The following is a 20,586-nucleotide window of genomic DNA, read 5'->3' on the forward strand; positions in this document are numbered from 1 at the left end:
TTTTATTTGACAACATAAACACAACGGTTCGATCGGATGCTTTTGTAGCTGTGCTTGGCTTTGTTTGAAAATACAAACACAAGAGCCAGACTCTTTTTGGCAAGTTCAACCTTTGTGTTGTGTGTGAGTGTTCCATTTTTTTTATTGAATGTATTGTTCATTAATGCTAATAAAGGTTTTTTTTTTTAAACTTGGATATTTACGTTATATTAAATAAAAATCGACTATGGTGAATTGCAGTATGTTTGGTTGTAGCAGTAGGAGCGTCAAAGGTGTTTAAGGAGTAAATTTTCACAGGTAATTGATTCCGAATATTTTCTCTTGATTTACATTGATTTTTGGCATTTATTGTTCCGACACGTGTATTATGTTGCCTTAAAACTTTCCTTATATCAACATATTTACTTCAGATACTTTTTTTCTCAATTTAGGGGATAACTTTGTGAATTAAAGTATGTTTACTGTTGATAATGACAGCTGATTATGGACAATATGTCAGGGGCCCACTAAGGCCTCCATATAAAGTTTGAGTTTTTATCGAGTAGAGGTCAATTAAAATTTTACTCGAAAATAGAAATCGACCTTGAAATCGCATCTAAAATGACGTGTCCAAATTTCAGGCCGCTACGACTCGCCATTTCGGAGATGTGACGGACAAACAAACAAACTCAACACATGAATTTGGTTCAATGGAGATGGGATTTATGTATCAATCATTGATTTATCAATACGTATTAATCAATGGTATCAATAAATATAACTTAAATATATTGTGAATAAAATGAATAAAAAAATAAACACAACTTTGTATTTTCAGTTTTATAAAATAAATATAGGCGAATTATAGAAAAATATATTGAAATAACCCTGCACTGATAAATACACAGGTACATATTTAAAAGTAATTACAATGCAAGTAAATATCCATTTGGCAATTGTTTTGCTGCGAACCGTAGCTAACTTAATATCCAATAGTCATAGAATGGTTTTCCTACGTTTGGGCTCCTCTCTAGGTTACGCATTATTACTCTGAGCTTTTACCCCATAGGGGGTAATTATCCACTGGTTGGAAACCACTGATCTAGACAGAATAAGCTATTTTTAGAAACAACATGCTTTTAATTAACCGAAACAGGGAGTAACAGGTCGGTTATGTACATAATATATAATTTTATGGTCTTTAAAAGCCGCGAGTAGTCGAAAATATAGTTGATACGGAATTAATAAAATAGTTCATTAATTTATCGATTTATTTATTTGCCCTCAGTTGCATACATGCTACTACATTCAACCGCCGTTATATAATTATTTAGAATTTTTCGATCGCGATCCTTTGGCTGAATGGATTTGCCTTGTTGGCCGAGGTACGGGTGCGGAAGGGACGCTGGACACTAGAGACTCTTTCCATTCCGCTTCTAGCCGCACGTAAACGCCACCTGCGGACAAATGCATCAAATGCAACATTACAATGTTACTCTGATACCTCAACGGAGTCGAAGGAATCGGCTCAGAAGGAAATAGAAATAAGTACAGAAGTCTAGACATTTGAGCATATAATATGACCTACCGTTGGATGGTTCGAGTTATCCAATACACATTGTGTAGTGTGCAGCATTCACCATTCTGCCTCTGTTTAAATGTATCTTCGGTGATACCGCACAATACCTGGTAACTATCAATTGAATTTTTTGGCAGGGGATATAAAAAAATACTGCTAAACCAAAAATACTGCTAAAGTATTAGAAAAACTATCATTATTTAGAGTGAAAATAGCGATAACTTAAAACTAAGAGCTCTCCTATAACAAATTTATTTCAGTAAACATTTTCATAAAAAAAACAGGTTAGGGGGTATTGCAATATCACCGACAATATATCATCGTCCGCACTCGGTGGTGCATAGGACATTGCGTTGTTTTTTATGCACCACAACAGTCCGGAGGCCCAATACAGTGGTGAATCGCGGCACAAAATACCCAGGCTTGAGAAAAATCATATTTTAATTTATGTGTTCTCACTAGGAATCGAACCCGGAAACTTTGGCGTGTGAGTCAAGCGTCTTGACCGTTATATCGTGGAGGCCGCCACTTGTTACTCCGATCGCGGTGTATCTGAATCATTTTATTTCATGGAAGGTGTGTCAGGAATTCAGGGAAATGTACCAAGTACCCGGGTGTCATTATTGACAGCCAACTTTAATGGACAAATCATATAGAAAAAAATGTGAACTAACTGAGATATTTAACTTATGCATTTCAGCGCCTGAATGGTATTGTTGATAACAAAGTTAATAAAATGGTTTATCATTCACTTGTCCAATCAACACTATCTTATGGAATAATTGGATGGAGTGGAGCATTTAATAATATTCAACCTTTAATGATAGTACAAAAACTAATAATAAAATTTATACTTAATATGAATAAAACATAACCCTCCATCCGATTATTCCAAGAAGCCAAACTTTTAAATGTAAGACAGTTGTATTGTCTCCAATGTCTAAAATTTGTTGTAAATCGTCAGCACTTGTTCCCTCGAAACCCAAACCGCCATAGTCAATGAAGGAATCAAGTGCTAGAGATTACGTTTCGTAAATCAACACTAGGACAGGGGCATGCAAATGTCCTTGCCCCTAAACTGTATCACTCATACTTTAGACAACGGAAAATGATAATTTAAGCCTCTCTTCTACTAATAATTCATTTATAAACTGGGTCAAAAATATAAATGTCAATGTTTTCTTTTACCGATAAATTAATTTGCTCTCGTATTTTTTCCTCATTTAATTATCAACTTAAATTTAATATTTTTTGTTCTACACGTATTCTTTATCTTTTCTATTTCTTATATTCAGATTCTTAAATCTTACTATTTTTTTTTTAAAAGCAACCTGAATGTAACATTCGATTTTTACTTTCATATTATTTTTTTTATATTATGCATCTACACCATAGATTTCCGTCTAGGCTAAGCCTATGTGGGATTTTTTTGTTTTCATGTAAACTTGTAAAGTTATATTATGTAATAAAAAATGTACCAAATGTTAATTAAACAATTGTAAATCAGTCCTTGAACAAAGAAATATTTGTGTAGAACTGAGTTTGAAACCAATGTTTTACGTCCACCCTGTCAGGAATCGAATCTGGAACCCCGAGCAAGGTAGGGGAACATGCTAATTACTACACTACGAACTATGAGGTGGATTTACCTCCAATCAATTTCCTTGTTCACATTTTTAACATGAGAGAAGTCATCGGAAAGAACACACTTGTCCAGGGTTCCCAGAACTTTGTTCTTAGTCCGCCCGAACACAGATTACTCACTCAACATGACTATAACCTCCGACACGGTATGTTAACATCGCCGCTGCATGCGAGGGTCAGTTATCAGTTACCTAACGGCTGCGGCTGGTCCCGCCTCGCGTTCTGGCTGGCGCGGCGCGACAGCAGCGCCCCCATCTGGCGCGCCGCGCGCTCCTCGTACTGGCGCTGCTGGTCCTGGTTGCTTCGCGCCGACAGCGCCGCCGCCCACTGCCGCCCGCCCCCGCCCGACGCCCTCCTGCAAACAGTAAACTTAAGTTAGATATACTAAAAATTGACAAATTATACTCAATTATCTTCTATATAAGGCAATAATGTATGGCCGAGTTGAAGGCAGGAGAAGCCGGGGTAGAATCCCATATAGATGGACTGACCAAATAAAGGTGGCTACGGGGCTAAAATTTAATAAGTCAGTTCGTCGGGCTGAGGACAGGCTGGAGTGGAACAGACTAATCAGAAATGTTCATGGTGATCACGATCCTCAGCATTGAGGGACCGACTTGGAAGAAGAAGAAGATAAGGCTATTTTCTTGATTTTATCAATAATGCTTTTCTCGGTCTTACATAATGAGATTGTGATCGTGAAATACAGAATCGAGTTGTGGTCCCGTGGCTAGTGTTACAGACTCACGGATCAGAGGTCCGAGGTTCGAACCCTACTCTACCCCAACTTGATTTCCATTTTCTAATAGTGAGTTATTTACAATTCTTTGAAAATGGCCACCAAAATATAAATATTTGGGTAACATATTTATAGGAACGCTAATATTTCTTTTTAATTTTTTTTTAATAATAATGGGCAAATTTTGACAATTGTGCTATCATATATAGTTTTACCGCACATTCGCCTGAGAGATCACATTTCGACAATATTTAGCCTACTTTCATCAGCAACACAACAGTGTCAAAATAAAACGATAATTAAATTTAGAAATAACAACAATCTCCCGCAATACTAAATATGACCTACTTTATTAAGCTAGGGTTTCCTAGGACAGCGGTGCCCGTATCTTAACGGCCGTAGTGATCGGTGATGCGGTGGGCAGCCGTCGTAGCGGTGACTAAAGAGTGATTTTATTTTTTAACGGTGTTTTATAAGAAAACTACTCTCTCGTCACTGTTCACTACGGCCGTTAAAATACGGGCACCGTTTTTTTAGGAAACCCTAGCTAAGTCTCTGTATAATATAAGTACAAAATTTTAAGAACAATTATACCAAATTTATTTATTGAATATATCTGTATAAGTATGTATATTACCATGATCTCTATGGTAATGTAGACATTTTGAACTGCACATTAACTTTCCGAGAAAATTCCTACATTGAACTGATTATTTTGTACTACTATTGGGGTTGAAGTCCTCACGAGAACCATTTTCAATCTAATTACTAATGAAATATTTATGCTGAATTGGAAAATATTTTGAATGTAACTACAAGCCGCTAACGCCGTTTGCTATGGATTATTTATCAAATATAAAATAGAGCTTCTTTAGGATGTTTCGGTACTACCTCAATAGACATTTTATGGGAATTTTTGCAGCTTACCTATCTAAAATCTCACCGCTCACTACTGGCTGATACAAACTGGTTAATGAGTCAGTGGGCCAACGAACCTTCTCGTCAACAATCTCTGGCGCCCCCTGAAGGCACTGCGGCGCGCGGGTTGGGGCTGGGGACTGCTCTCCTCACTGCGGCTGGACTCTTCGCTGGAGCTCGACGATGTGGAGGAACAAGACGAGGCGGATGATGAGGAGCTGGAATCTTCCTCTGCGAACTCCGTCTTGCGCAGCTGGCCCTTACCTTCCGCGACAACAGGCTGCTTTAAAAATGAACACAATATCTATAATTATTTAATCGTCAGGCTAGCGTCGGTTCAGTAAAATTATCTTAAAGTAACCATCATCATTCCCCTTTTCACACCCAGTAGTGCATAGGGCACTGCATAAGTAAACCAAATGCAGAGTATTTCGATCATCTGTTACATGAAGGTAAGGTGATCAGTCTTATGTTTCAGGTGCCCACCCAGGAACAATAAAATATTGCAGTTTTAACAACTTTCGAAATTAATATTTCACATCTACCCTGCTAGGAATCCGACGCAGGATCAGGCGAATACGCCAACCACTTCACAACAAGGCAGACTTATCTCCGCCTGATTTCCCTATTCAGAATTTTACCTTTTTTTTTTTTATTGAAATTTTTTTCACATAAGCATTCTTCTAAACAATTTTTTTAATTCCCGCCAAACTGCAAAAGCAGTTTTTTTGCAGGGATTTCTCTCTTTTAACATTTTGGTAACACAATATAATAATGTTTACATAAAAATATAAAAAAAATCTTAAATATATCAATAAAATAAAAGTTTAAAAAAAAAATACAAGTAAATCAAGTCTTTTTTGATACCGAAATATATAAAAAATAATAAACAAACACTTTTTTGGACACTGTTTTAAATTGTTTGGTTTCCCCATTTTTTTTTACACACTAAACTTAGAATTTAAGAAAAAGATTTTTAAAACCAATTTTACTTTGTTTTTATTTATTTCACTATTCTTTATTTCGTCCGGGAGCAGTGGCGGCCACTGGCTAAAAAATATGACGGTTCACAGTGTGTAACTTATGCTTTTTCCCTAAGTGCCTTATAAGGATGATTTTTAACCTAGGCTATTTCAGATATCATTTTTCAACATTCCACATCAATTTTTTTATTATCTAATGTAGAGATTGTTTCAATAGGAAAAATATTCATACAAATTAAACTTACTTATTTTTGGCATGAAAGCTCAATTCGTCATTCTTTCTATTTCCGAACACTTCAATTACACGAGAATAAAAATCCAGTATGGTCTGAATTTATTTTCTTTCGATACTTTAGCACTGACAATGCGTTGAGACGGTCCTGTGACATTGTGTTCCTTCAAAATGTTTTAACTCTCTTTAATGTGGAAAAACAACATTCGCTTTTAACAGAAGTCATGGGGATTGTACAAAATAATTTTACACATTCGGAAAAAGACTCGGCTGTACCATTATTTAGAAACAACTGCAAAACGAAATAGCACCGTCAGCCTTTTCAAAATCGTCTCGGTTGTAAATTGTAATGAGTTCATTTTTCAATTAAAATTTATCCAAAACATCGTACGTCTCTTAAGAGAATATATCTCGCGTCGACGGCATGAGAATTCGACAACCACAGGAGGTGGCCGTTCGTTGCGGCATTCGCCATATTGTCTCGATGTCGTCATTTTTTATATATTTTTTTTCAGCAATTTTCTTTATAACACTTTTAATGTTTTCATTTTCTTGTTTTCCTATTCCAATCAGTTCGATATTGTTATTATTTTCGGCTTGTTCCAGTTCTTGAATTCTGTTTTCTAACGCACCGTTGTATTTTTCTAAATATTCGTTTTTATGTATGACGTCAGTTAATTTATTTTCTAATTTTTTAACTTTTTCCGATGTTTCTGCGTTTTGTTTTTGAATTTCGTCATATTTTTGGGATAGAAAATCCACTGATTTGGTGAGTGCTTCCAAATCTTTTTTAATCTCTAGCATAATTGATAGCTTCGCGTTAATGTCTGTTAATGTTTCTTCCATTTTATCAGGTCCTTTCGACTCGCGGCGCTCATCTTGTTTGCCAGTCATGTGTCGTGTTGTCGCTTTCGAAACCCAGCTCATTTTAGCAGATGTTACATTTCCAGAATTCTCTACCCCCTTTGCTGCAACTTCACTGTTTTCTTTGCAGATTTTATGGAATGTCCCGCCACAGTCACCATTGCGCTTGAACACATCACTATCTTTGTTTAAATATTTTTTGCACTTTTGGCACTGAACCAATTTACAATCGAAATTTTAATATTTAAGCAATGTATTTATTATTTATGTCACTTCCACAAATTGTTGACGTGAGCGCACGTCGAGAGTTTACGAGAATTGTGCGAGAAACTACCTGGACCCGAAAGCAGCCACCGTCTTCTTCATCCGCCTGAACACAGAGTTAATTTTTTCATTATACTGCCCATATTTATAATTGTTTTCTTTGACTGTATTATTATTTTTCTTTCCATCTTAATTTGTATTTAACTTAAATTATATTTGTATTTTATAAAAAAATAAAATAAATAAATAAAAAACTAAAGTTTTAGCAGTCTTTTTTTTCAGAGTTTTACTCCAGAGTTTGGATCAAAATTACATCATCTTTGATATTAGCCTTTGTATAAAATATTCCACCCTATTTCTATATTACACGATACAATATTTTCTTACTTTATCAACTCTAAACTTCATTGTCAAATTTAAAAAAAAAAAAAAAAAATGTAAATAGGGGCTAGATTTCTTATTATCCAAGCGCTCTGGAGCTGCAAGACGTTCTGTTATCTAGCTCATATATATCATAATTGTAATATATCATAATTGGAGACGAGAAACTAGAATCCCATGCGTCCATGCGCTCTGTAGCTGCAAGACGTGTTGGGATATTTATTTACTGTACAGCGCCCTTGAGGTGATTTTCACAAAAATAGCGCTATATAAATTATCCAAACATTATTGTTATTATTATTAGAATATCCGAGTAAAAAGATAAACATTAATAAATAATACGACACACCTTGGTTGAAATTTTACATTCTGAAGTCTTGATAATTTCCGGAGAACACTCAACCACCGCTGAAGGTAAACTGCTCCCTGTAGACGGGTTTGTTGAAACTGCTCCAGGCCCCTTATTAGCTATTACAAAATAATAAATAAGTATGCAATTAGTTTTATAAATAATATAACAAATTTAGCTAAATTGAATAGGGCTGTCTGAAAACCAAGATATAAATGCGAACGAACAAACCATTATTCAGTTTAGTGACCACACTGCCAGAGTACAGCTTTCCCAATAATCCTAGGGTCTGTCGAGGTGGGGCAAGCTTCAGTCCATTCCACCAAAACACTTCTGTTCCGCTGAGTTTTCCGAGATCCTCTTCGTTTTCTAAAGAGCATTTGAGGCCAATAAATTTACAAACAGCAATGGAAAATAACTTCTATACTACGATCCGAGATAAAGAATGCTGATAAATATTTGAGATGTGTAAACAATCTGCCTATTTCGGCCCAAATTCATTTCCAGGTTTTGATGTGCAGACACTTAAAACATTTTGAGACTTGGTATTCAAGACATACACAATATTTATCGCTGAAAAGTGAAGATCGTTAAGTAACTCACAGTCAGCTTATTTTGCAGATTTGTAAAAATATTAATAAATTATACAATTTTCAAATGTTATTATTTTAAATTTATTTCAACAGAGAGGGAAAACGTTTTTGAGAAGGGAATATGGAAGTCTAGGCATTTACAGGGCTCATGACTTGTCATTGGCTGGTTTAAGTGGCCACTTTACACACTGTGTAACATTCACCATTCTGCCCATGTTTGAACATTCCCTTCTCAAAAACGTTTTCCCTCTCTGTTGAAATAAATTTAAATATGAACAACTCCCTGGGGAGAAAATCCAGCCAGTCTGCAAGCATTTGGACATACTCAAACATTGTTTTTATTTTAGTTTACCTTTCGTTACTAGCCTTATCAGTTGTTCGGGGAAGACCATCTGTGGTGCCTCGTGCGCTATGACGTGCTTGAACTCGCCGTATATGGCCAACACTGCGGTGTCGTGGTCAGTCTGTTGCCTCGGAGTGTGTTCTCTGAACTGGCATCCTTGCTGAAGAGGAAGAAAAAAGATTTCTTTTATTGTTTGAGTATGTCCAAATGCCGGCTTGATAAAATTATTGAGGTGGGGGAGGCAGTGGCGGCTTTCTCTTATGCCCATTGGGTCAAAGACCCCTTAAAAATTGCTACCAATTAAAATAATTGACTTAATACATTATAAAGAATGTGTGGGGACCAGAGAGTGAGAGACGAGGATGTGTTGTTGTCTGTGGCCGCAGTGCCCAATGGACCTATATAAGGGCGCGTAACATGTTACTCGCCCTTCTCTGTCTTCACCAGTATTCAAATTCACTTAGTATTCTTTGTTTAACCTCTGTATTTTCGCGTGTAACAAACCAAAAATTGTAAGTAACTTAAATTATTTTATTTATTTATTCCTTGAAGTTAAATCCATTCAATCATATGTTTTACATGAACTAATAAATAGCTACTATCTAGTAGAGTATAATAAAATACCTCTATAAAAGTATATGATATAATGCAATTAGGTTTTATGATATTTAAAAAAAACATTCATTCGAAAATATATAAGGACTTATTAATCTTCATGTTTTTATAAATGTTATCTAGAATACTATTAAGCACGTACGCCGTCAAATAATATTCATGTTATGTCGAATACGCGGGTCATTTCTGTAACTGTCCCAAAGCTAATGTCTTATCCCTAGATTTTCTCATGAAAAAAAGAAAGAGATGAAACGTCCCATGCGTTCATGAACATCGGAACATTTCACCCAAAATTAATTCGAACGCGGGCATTGTCCCGGTATAGATAACAATATGAAACAAGGAATATAAGAATGAAATTGATAATAATAATAAAATATTGGCACTGGAAGAGATACGGTGATAAATGAATTCCTATGTATTTTAAATACCTACACTTAAAAAGGACGAATTCTTAATGGAAAGAATTATCATATTTAAGTTTATATTTTCTCGTCTCTTTTTACAATATTGAAATGAGCTTTGTGAATTAATATTATCATAATAAATTGTTTCTTGCACGTGTGTTTGTTAGGATCCTGTTCTCATATAGACTCGTAAAATTTTAATCCTGTACATTTTTAGTAATTTGTTTGTGTTTTAAAAGTTAAATGTACTAGTAATTTTTATTTGTGGAATTACAATGATGACAGTTGAGAGTGAAACATATTTTTCGACGCTAAAGTGAATTAAGACCTTTTTAAGAAACTCTATGAGCCAAGATAAAGTGCACTCGCCATGTTAGTTATTTTGTAAATTTGTGTTACGTATTAGAAAAATACAGATATGTTTATGTAAAAAAAAAATCCTGTGAAATAAACATGTAAGAAGATAGTGAATTTAAAGTCTACAAATGAGGAAGTAGAGTTTTTTTTTTTTGTATTTGTTAATAGACTATTAAAATAAGCCAAAATTTTTATTTTTTATGTGTCATATTATCAGCGCTTTAATTTTTTAAAGTTTTTTATTTCTGAAATTACTCTGCGTGTGACGTCTCAAGTACTCTTCCGCTTTTTCTCAGTCAGTTCTGCCGATTGGTTCATTGATGGTAAAGTAAACCGAAAACTCTTTTCATTAGTTGACTCATATGAACTAGTGACGTCGTTCAAAGTAGTTAATTTTTATTCAAATTTTTTTTGGTACATTTTCAAGAAAATTTGCCGTATAAACATGTTGTATGAATTCCACTCGTCCATGCGCTTTGTAGCTGCACGATGATTGGTTATCTAGCTTTCATATACCAACTTAAAAATACCTAAATTTTATAAATGGGGTCTAGAATTCCAATCGTCTATGCGCTTAGTAGCTGCAAGACGTGTTGTAATCTTACTCCTTTTTATTATTCATATTATTTTTGTTTATTTTTTTAGTATCATTAATACACTAAATTTATTTGTCAATTTTTAAAATGTGTAAATGGGGGCTAAATTTCTAACTGTCTATGCGCTCTGTAGCTGCAAGACGTCCTGTAATCTAGCTCCTATCTGTTATAATTTTTTATTGATCTTAATTGAAAACGAGGAACTAGAATCCCAACCGTCCATGCGCTCTGTAGCTGCAAGACGTACTGGGATATTTATTAATTGTACAGCGCCCTTGAGGTGATTTTCACAAAAATGGCCACTTAATTTTAATAGATTTTTTTGTTAAGGCGTGTTTTAAATTTGCTGTGTTGTTGGAATTCTAGACTGTATTTATTTATTATAGATACGGCCTAAGCCAATTACAACAGTTACATGAAGAAACATAAATGCAAGAAACTGAACAAAAAGAACATAAAACTATGAAGCAATGACAAACAAGGTAATGAAATTTAAATACAAAATAATTTCATAGTTGATAACATCACATACAAAAGCTAAATTTACGAACGTCTTGCAGCCACAAAGCGCATGGATAAGTGGAAATTCTAGCAAAATAAGAATGATTTTAATAAATTTTCCAAAAAATATGCACAGTAGTAAATTTGTCTACAGTTGGTGATAAAAAGTAAATAATAAAAAAAAATAAAATGACAGCAATATATTACAACAGAGATGAAGAACATTTTGTAGAAGGGAATATAGAAGTCTAGGCATTCACAGGGCTTATGACCTGTCATTGGCTGGTTTTAAGTGGCCACTTTACACACAGTGTAACTTTACATTCTTCCAATGTTTGAAACATAATGATTATGGTTAATAAAATGAGGATATTTATTTATTCATTTTTTCACATTATAAACAATGATTAACAATAAAAAATAATGTGACCTCACTGGGGTTAGCCGTGCTGAGGACCAACGGTGGGAATAATCGAGTTAAAATAATCTAAATATTCGATTATTAAAAAGATCGAAACATTTCGAAATGCTTACAATTAATCGAGTTCACTCGGACTTGACAAAAAATAATCGAGATATCTCGAGTGAATAAATGGTTTTCCAAGACAATCGAGATATTAATTCGAACTTGATTTTTCGAGACAATCGAAATATTTATTCGGAATGGATTTCGAGATTTGAACTCGGATTTGACATTTCGAGAAAATTGATTCGGAATGGTTTCTCAAGAGATTATTACAAAAAGTTTACTCGGACTAAGTTAATATTTCGACGTAGAATGATTCGAAGGCGCTTTTTGGGAAATTAATTTGATGAGTTCTGTATGACTATTAATCGTAGTTTATAATGGAATATTAATCACAGTTTAAAATGGAAAAAAATATAAGTAAAATGTAATCTTTCAATGAACAATCCTAAAGTATAGAAAACTTGCTATTAATTATCGAGCGCCCAGCTTGGTAGTTTTGATATGACGAGATAAGGCTCTGTGACCATTGCAGCCCAGACTTCCACATTTCCTTCTAAGAAATGCTCTCCATCTCTGTTGTTATTTGTCAAAGAAAGAGAACAAAGAAGGGATAAAGAAGTCTAGGCATTAACAGCCCAAATGATCTTTTGGTTGGTTTAGTGAAACTCCACAAAATGTGGGACATTCGGCCTATGTATTATGAATATCCACCTATATTACATACGTACATCGTACACACCACTGAACTCGCATTGCAATGGTAATCTCAAAGATGAGTGTTATGTGATATTTTTCTTCCTGTAGATTGGATATTAATGTTTTATCAAACTACATCATTATAATTTATAATAATACCATCTGGAAGTTAACAACTTAGACAATAATCACATCCTGCTGACATTATTCTTATCTCTTATCATAAAAATAGGTATTTGAACGGTAATTACTGTCATTCTGAATATCCTTTTTGTTATCAGATATAAAGTAAACCATATTATATTACAATTTATATTTTGATTTTTGCTGTGCGGGATAAAGTTTAGCCAGGAGCCCGAAAACTTGTTTCATTGGACATAATAGTAATATAAACCTTTGTATAACATATAAATCATTATTATATATATATATATATAATAATGATTTCCATGATCTGTAAATCCAGCCTGTCTACAAACATTCGGACACACTTCAAATATTGTTAAATATTTTAATGTATTCAAATATCATTGTATCTACTCATTAGTTACTTCGAAACACTTAATGAAAAGGTCCTTCACACAAAAATAACTCAATTAAAATTTAACATATTACAACAGAGATGAAGAACATTTTAGAGAAGGTAATATAGAAGTCTAGGCATTTACAGGGCTTTATGACCTGTCATTGGCTGCTATAAGAGGCCACTTTACGCACTGTTTAACATTCACTATTCTGCCCACATTTGAACATCTATATTCCTTTAATTCTTTCATCTGTCGATAGATGTGAAGTTAAAGAGCAGAAATCTTTATTTGTGCGGGTGAGATTCATCGAATTGAATTATTTCACCTACATACTAAGCAACGCCTGAATTTATTTATTTTTTCCCCAATTTCTATACTTCTATAATTTCTATAAAATTTTATAGTAAATATACCCCTCGATGATATCGCAAAATGATGAAACCGGTCACCGTTTTTTCCAAATTTGTGGATTGAAGTATCGCTTGTCTTTTATTTCTATAATCAATTAATTTGTATGGGGTTTTCTAATTAGGTTTTGTCAGAAAGCAGAGCCTTATTATTATGTTACCATGGTATGGGTGATGGTTTGGAATCTGTAAGCCCGCTGGCTGCAGCAGGGGTATCGGCCGATGGGGAGGCAGGTGGGCTTGGCAGGATCAGGCGAGAAGAACTGAGGCATGTCCGCGTGGTAACAACACCAATCCATCTGAAAAAAAATTTACTGAAATTCGAAATTTAATTATTGCTACCTTCATATATATAATTCCTCTGTACGTGTGATGTCACTGAACTCCTAAACGGCTTAACCGATTTACGTGCGGTTTTCAGAGAAATGTAGATCTTTGCGCTGTGCGTGTTCGTAGATATTCAAATCTTCAATTTAATGTGTAAAAAAGAAGTTAGGAGCATAAATGTTTTATTCATCGATCTACCAGGGTTGCATTCGAGGAGAATGCATTGACAAAAAAATTGAAAGATTTTGTTTTTTGTGTATAAAAAAAAGTTTGTTTTTGAATGTTTACAAACAGAATTTCTTTTCTGTGGATCTCAATCAGATTCTTTCCTTAAATTCCTTTTATTTTCTATGCATTTATTTATTTTTACTGGATTTTTGGTAAAACTAAAATAATACTGACGGGTCCGCTAGTTTTTACTATAAATAATTATAGCTTTTCTGATACTCCAAATTGTAAGTAGTATAATTACCAGAACGCTTTTTAGGATCTTCCGCCAAAAAAAATAATTTGATAGTTACACAGCATTTTTAAATATATTTTTAAAAATAAATTAATACATACACAGTGATACATTTATGTAATATTAGACTAAAAATAACCTCAGAGGCAGACGGATGCAAATCCAGAATTTGATGAAATGACATTTCGATTTTCATTTCCAGTTTATGATCATGTCCATTGATTTTGAAGAAATGTAAGTCTTACAATGAAAGTACCAATGTATTAAGATACTGAGCATACAAATTGATGTTCTGAATTATTAGAAATCACTTAGAGAAAGTAGATTCTTTAGGCTATTGTTGAACATTTGACGTTTGGATTTGCATCCGTCTGCCTCTAAGGTACAGAAATTATTTCAAACTTATAATTAACAAAGTCCATAAGAAACGAAATTGAAAAACAAACAAATGAATGTTTGTGCATATTATACGAGCCTTTGTAAATTTAAAATAAAAAAAGAAACAAAAAAAATAGAATTGCATTTTACCTATCACAACTTACCTACAACGATAATCCCTGTATGCTGTCGTTTATTTCCTTTTTTAATTTATTAATATTAAAGTTGAATATATCGCTCGCATTGGGTCCAATAATGTTATTATACAAATTGCAAATTCTATACATGCATGATTGTTTTCTGCGTTAGAATTTACGTCAGCAATTTGGTGTGACTGATGTGTTTAAAGAGTACATAAAAATTAATTATTTATTATTGCAATAACACCGGCAATATACCAGTTAAGTAGTTCTTTGTGGCTATGTCACATGAGTACATATAACGCTCTATTATTTTTGCTGCGACAGGTCTAGATTAGATTAGTACTTTTACAAATTATTGAAAATATATTGAACCTTTAGTACCTATGTGTTAAGTGTTACCATCCCATATCTCTGTAAAAACTAAACTCACTTGCCGAACAGGAAAGTAGTTGTCACACGTTGAGCACTTCAAGAAGTGACTCTCTTCCCAGTCTCCAGTACACCTTCCTCCAAGACTTCAATTCCACATAAAGAGAGCTAATGTACTCACTCAAGTTCCATTCCAAATCTCTGTAAAAACTTAACTCACTTGCCGAACAGGAAAGTAGTTGTCACACGTTGAGCACTTCAAGAAGTGACTCTCTCCCCACAGTCTCCAGTACACCTTCCTCCAAGACTTCAATTCCACATAAAGAGAGCTAATGTACTCACTCAAGTTCCATCCCAAATCTCTGTAAAAAAATCCTCAATGCAGGTAATTTATTTATTTAATTAAACCATTATCATTATCTGCGATGTAACATACATTATTTAATAAGTCTCAACCATTTTGCGCCAATCCAGGGACTGTAAAATATTGCCCCGAAAATAAACACCTATTGAATCAATATTTCACGTCAACCTTCCCAGGAATCGAACCAGAGATCTCGGGCATGGTAGACAAACGTACTAACCAGTAGACCACGAGCCCGACTAATACTCCACTCGATTTATTTTTTTAGGTTATTTTAAAATCTGAGTGTCCATCGATTGTAAAAAACTTGTCCAGGTTTATGGCTCTGTTTCACGCACAGAAATGTGTTTTTCACTCTCCCGGACAAGGGAAACGTCAAAAGTACAATTTTAGGGAAGATGTCAGAAACAAAAAAATACACAGTATCAAAAAAACAAAAATACTGTTCGCTTAAAATTGAGATATTTTTAACAGAGACTGTTGAAAACATAAAAGTTTAGGCATTTACTTATGCTGTCTTCAGCTAGGTTAAGTGATCACTTACACACTGTGTAACATTCACCATTCTGCCTATTAGGCAGTTAACTTTTACATTCACATATGGCGTTTAATTTTTTTTTTATACGTGTGTGCTTGGTTTTGACACCACGTTTTACAATTATATTCGTTTTTACACATCCATTATGATAAAAAATAAACAGGAATTCGGTAAAAAACATAAAAATTATATTTTCTATAAATTTATTTATTATCTCCTTTAAAATACTCGCCATTTGCGACGGAACATGACGGCCAATGCTTAATCCAATTGACCATGCACTTTACATTGGCTTGCAAAGGTATGACTTTAACCCTTTATAGGGCAAATTAATTTCAAATGATATATTTTAAAATACTTATTGCCCACATAAAATAAAATCGATAAAAAAAATAAATAATATTTTTTCGATTTACAGAAAAACTAAATTTTTCGCCGGTTAATTTATTGACAAATAATTGTTTAGACGTGTTAGAAAATAATTTTATACAATAAATAAACACAGAAATTCTTTACAAATTTTATTATGGAATTTAAACAATTACAAATACAAGTATAAATATCAGTAATTACATTTTTTTACAACCGTTTTGTCAACGGCATAAACACATGGATTTCTAGGTAACCGCGCCAACTTCACGCGGTTGGAACAATAACCAATGACCATTTTGGACAACGTATTGAAGTAATATACAAACGAACAAAACAAAACAAACCATCACGCCGTTTCCCCGTAAGGGTAGGCAGAGAGGATAGAACGCCACAACACTCTATCTTTGCATACAGATCTCGCTTCCTCTACATTCATACATCTTCTCATGCACGCGCGCCGATTATTCCGACTTTTGACATGTCCATCTTTAAATTTTTTTTGTTGGATTTGATCATGCCATGTCTTTCTCGGTCTTCCTCTATTTCTGCATCCATCAACATTCGCATTGTAAATATACTTAGCCGTTCTCTCGCTGTCCATTCGTTCTACATGCCTAAACCGGCGCAGAGCTCCTTTCTTGATTTTGTCGATAATGCTTGTCTCAGCCTTACATAATGTAAGGATCTCAATATTTGTGCATCTATCGTACATAGTTTTACCACACATTCGCCTGAGAGATCGCATTTCGACAGCATTCAGCCTACTTTCATCCCTGTTTTTCCAAGTCCATACTTCGCTCCCATACATCAGGGACGGGACCAGGACTCCGTTGTGAACTGCTAATTAGTAATATAGTATATGTAAAACCCCTGTTTTACGTTTCAAGGGAGCAACAAAAAAAGTGTAAAACTGAGGAAAAATTTAAAGTGAGGAAATGAAAAATGTAGGGAAAAAATTAAATTTCTTTGAAATATAATTATTGTACTAGACTATACTAAATATCCTGCAGAAAAATTGTAAGAACTGTCATAATTGGGGACTATTCATAACCAATGATTTAATAAAAAAATATTTTATATTTTTTCAAACAACACTACTATGTGTTTTTTATTAATTGAATTTAGAAAAAAAATGTTAAAATAATGTTATCAAGGTACTTAACCCTAAAAACACGAAAATAAACATTTGAATTTGCATAAAATGCATACAACTATTTTTTCCCTAAATATTGGGAAATTTTATTTATATGGTATCACTTTTTAGTATGGCACCACGAAATTTCAACTGTCATTTACATCGCGGCAATTTCACAGTTTTATGATAACTGTTTAAACTATCTCCTTTTCGCATTATTTATTTATTTTAAAGAAACAAACAGACGACAATGATATGGTAACATTAAAAAAAACACAGTTTAAAGACAGACCAGCAAAGTTTCTAAATAAGAATCATACATATTAGTAAATTGTGTTACAACAAAAGGGTGTTTTTATGTGTATTTGTATGAGAGTAAGTGTAGATGTGTGTTTATGTGTATGAGTGTAGGAGTAATATGTTAACAGTACATTATGTTAATAGCATCAAATAATATTTCTATTGACAATTTTAAAACTTTCTGCATCATAATTTATTGATTTAAATACTTTATTCTTCCTAAACATGCGTCAACTGCATGTCACTATTAAGTAAAATGTCAATATTAGACACTTAAACAAAATGGGCTATTACACTGCTCCTACTTTGAATTTAGTTTGAGAAAATAATTTACACATTTTTTTATTTACCTCGATTTTATTCTCCATTCACGCGGCGACGCGCGACTCGTCTTTTGACAGATCGAATAAGTTATGAAAAAAATTCGACGTAAAACCGGGGTTATGAAACCGTTAATTGGGGTAATATTTGAATGAGAATGTATGGATAAAAATGGGACCTTAACATTTTGGTGTTAGAAGCGGAAAAACGTAAAATCGAGGAACGTAAAAACGAGGTTTTACTGTAGTTGAAATTTCTATGGGTGGTATTAGAAATATGACCCTTAAAGTGACTGGTTATTAGGTGACCAATTTCGGCCTTTGCCCTATAAAAGGTTAAGCTCACGCAGCGAATTCTTTTTTATGGCATCAATCGTCTCAAAGCGCGTTCTTCTTAATAGCAATTTTAGTATTGGTAAAAGAATAAACTCAAGACGGGGCCTGGTCTGGAGAATACGATGCTTAGGTAGCTGATGACATTAGTCGATTTTTTGTCCAAAAACTCCGAAACAATAAACTCTGTATGAGATGTCATATTACCGTAGTGCAAAAAATCATATTTTGGGTAGGTAGGAAGAAATTGCTATATGCATATAATTGTATATGTACATGAAGTGTTAAATAAATAATTCGACGCTGCTTTTGGACAAAACTCAGTGTTTTGGGACGAGGCGAGCAGCGTTGCGTTTCAACTCAAAACATCGGTCAAAATACGATCTGGCAATCCTTATGAGATGCTCAATAACGCAGCAAGCTCTCGGATTGGTACACGTCGATTTTCCAACACAATTTGCTTTGCCGACTCGACGTTTTCTTCTGTAACTGGCGTTGTTGGACGTCCAGTATGTTCACAAACGTCTTTGAACCTCTTACACTATTTGTTTGCCCGTGTTTTTGACATGCACGATTCTCCAAAGACTTTATTCAACATTTCCAATGATTCGGTATACGAAATTTATTAGCAACACAAAATTTGAGGCACGCTCGTTGTTTCATTTTTTTATCTATTGTAAAAATCGCCACACAAAATTTTTTCGACTCACTCAAACAGACGCTGACAGAATATTGAACATCTGATCGTGGTCAAACTTTAATAAACTGTCAAAAACAGTGCTATCAACGTGGCTGTAAAAAAAAACCGTTTAGTGCAGCGCGGGCATTTTCAATTGGAAATTCCTGTTTATTTTGGACATATGTTAAACTAAAAGTACCTATGGAAAAAAACTAAAGAAATCTCTTGTTGGAAGGCAGTATGTTATAGACCTAAAGTCATTTTATGGGTGTGTCTCCAAGATAGACAACGGCGATAAACACCTTTAGCTTAGTAAAAAATTACATTTTATGCATAGAAGGAAATGATGATGATTGGGATTTTGGGATCATACAGTATTAGGGAAAACACAGGGTTTTTGTTTTTACTAACATTGTGCCTTCAATAAATGTTTTACCTTGTATGTGCGCTCATAATGTTTCCTCTCCGGTCGATACTCATATTGCTGGACTGACAGGGGACTCTATCTGCTATTTGCTTCGCCAACATTTTACTACAACTGAAAAGCAAAAGAAAATATAACTAACAAATTGGACAAATTGCAGAATGGCGGGAACCCTATGTGTATTACCTGCTGCACTTATAGAGAGTAGACAAGGAGCTGTAGTGGCCGCGCAGGGTCTCCGGAACCGGCTCCCCGAGTGACATGATCATCTTGCAGAACAGGCGAGATTGTATCTTGTCCTTCTTATCGCGTATAGACTCTAACTCCGAATTTGTGTACATCGCGCCCAGCCTTAAACATATTGCCAATTTAAAAATGATCCTGTACGACATATAAATTACAATCTGAAGTCTGAGTCCTGGACCTAATTAATCGTATCACAAACAGATAGGTAAGTATTTAGTTTAAAGGTCCTTGTTTGACATATAATTAAACTATTTTAAATGTCTCGGAAATGAGTTTGATGAAAACATTGATCTAGATGAGGAAATCAATATCTGGATTACAATTGCCAAAAAGTCCTTCAAAAGATTACCGACAATGCTGACAAATAGACACTTGGACATTGAAATACAAATTTTGTTTGATTAGTATTATATTATTTGGTCAGTACATCCGTATAAACGTTACATTCGTACATCCGTATAAACGCCTCTTACAGGATATTTATAAAATAAATAAAATCTAGTTTCTGGTGCACAAAAATCACTGAACAGAAAAAGTCTCCAAAACAACTCTGGCATAGCCTTCTATCTGTTCGTGGTGACTGTATAGCAGAGACATCAAACACAGGGGCTACTGCCACTGATTTTGCCGACTTTTTTACTAATAAAGTCGAAAAAATCAGACTGGCGTGTAGTTCAGCGAAAAAACCTGTAATTTTAGCTAATGCCCTTCGAAAATTCAGTAAATTTGAACAAACATCTATAAATGAGGTT

General features: G+C 34.2%; 2 protein-coding genes across 2 annotated transcripts; both read right to left on the reverse strand.

Annotated features, from left to right (window-relative positions):
* Window positions 1-1,254: 1,254 nt before the first annotated feature.
* On the reverse strand, window positions 1,255-20,141 carry LOC148276089 (uncharacterized). Its single transcript, XM_088234773.1, has 10 exons — window positions 19,775-20,141; window positions 19,601-19,702; window positions 15,344-15,485; window positions 13,605-13,742; window positions 8,878-9,028; window positions 8,164-8,301; window positions 7,933-8,051; window positions 4,937-5,142; window positions 3,394-3,557; window positions 1,255-1,436 (listed from the first exon to the last, which is right to left on the reverse strand). Exons 1-10 carry the CDS (start codon window positions 19,978-19,980, stop codon window positions 1,306-1,308), a joined length of 1,497 nt encoding a protein of 498 aa, XP_088090899.1. The 5' UTR covers window positions 19,981-20,141; the 3' UTR covers window positions 1,255-1,305.
* On the reverse strand, window positions 6,471-7,157 carry LOC148276090 (uncharacterized; the record flags this gene model as incomplete). The annotated part of the gene is made up of 1 exon (XM_088234772.1): window positions 6,471-7,157. A coding segment is annotated over one exon (687 nt), but the record flags the coding sequence as incomplete, so codon positions are not given.
* Window positions 20,142-20,586: the final 445 nt, after the last annotated feature.

Source organism: Micrasema longulum, unplaced genomic scaffold, assembly GCF_059751315.1.
Source record: "Micrasema longulum isolate JH-2025_06_02 unplaced genomic scaffold, ASM5975131v1 h1tg001281l, whole genome shotgun sequence".
In the NCBI taxonomy this organism is placed as follows: Eukaryota; Metazoa; Arthropoda; class Insecta; order Trichoptera; family Brachycentridae; genus Micrasema; species Micrasema longulum.

Coding starts and splice junctions, on each gene's coding strand:
- LOC148276089 (XM_088234773.1), bottom strand. CDS start 19,980: ATGTCGTACAGGATCATTTTTAAATTGGCAATATGTTTAAGGCTGGGC. Junction 13,743..15,343: donor ACTACTTTCCTGTTCGGCAA/GTGAGTTAAGTT, acceptor ATTTTTTTTCAG/ATGGATTGGTGTTGTTACCA. Junction 1,437..3,393: donor GGACCAGCCGCAGCCGTTAG/GTAACTGATAAC, acceptor ATTTGTCCGCAG/GTGGCGTTTACGTGCGGCTA.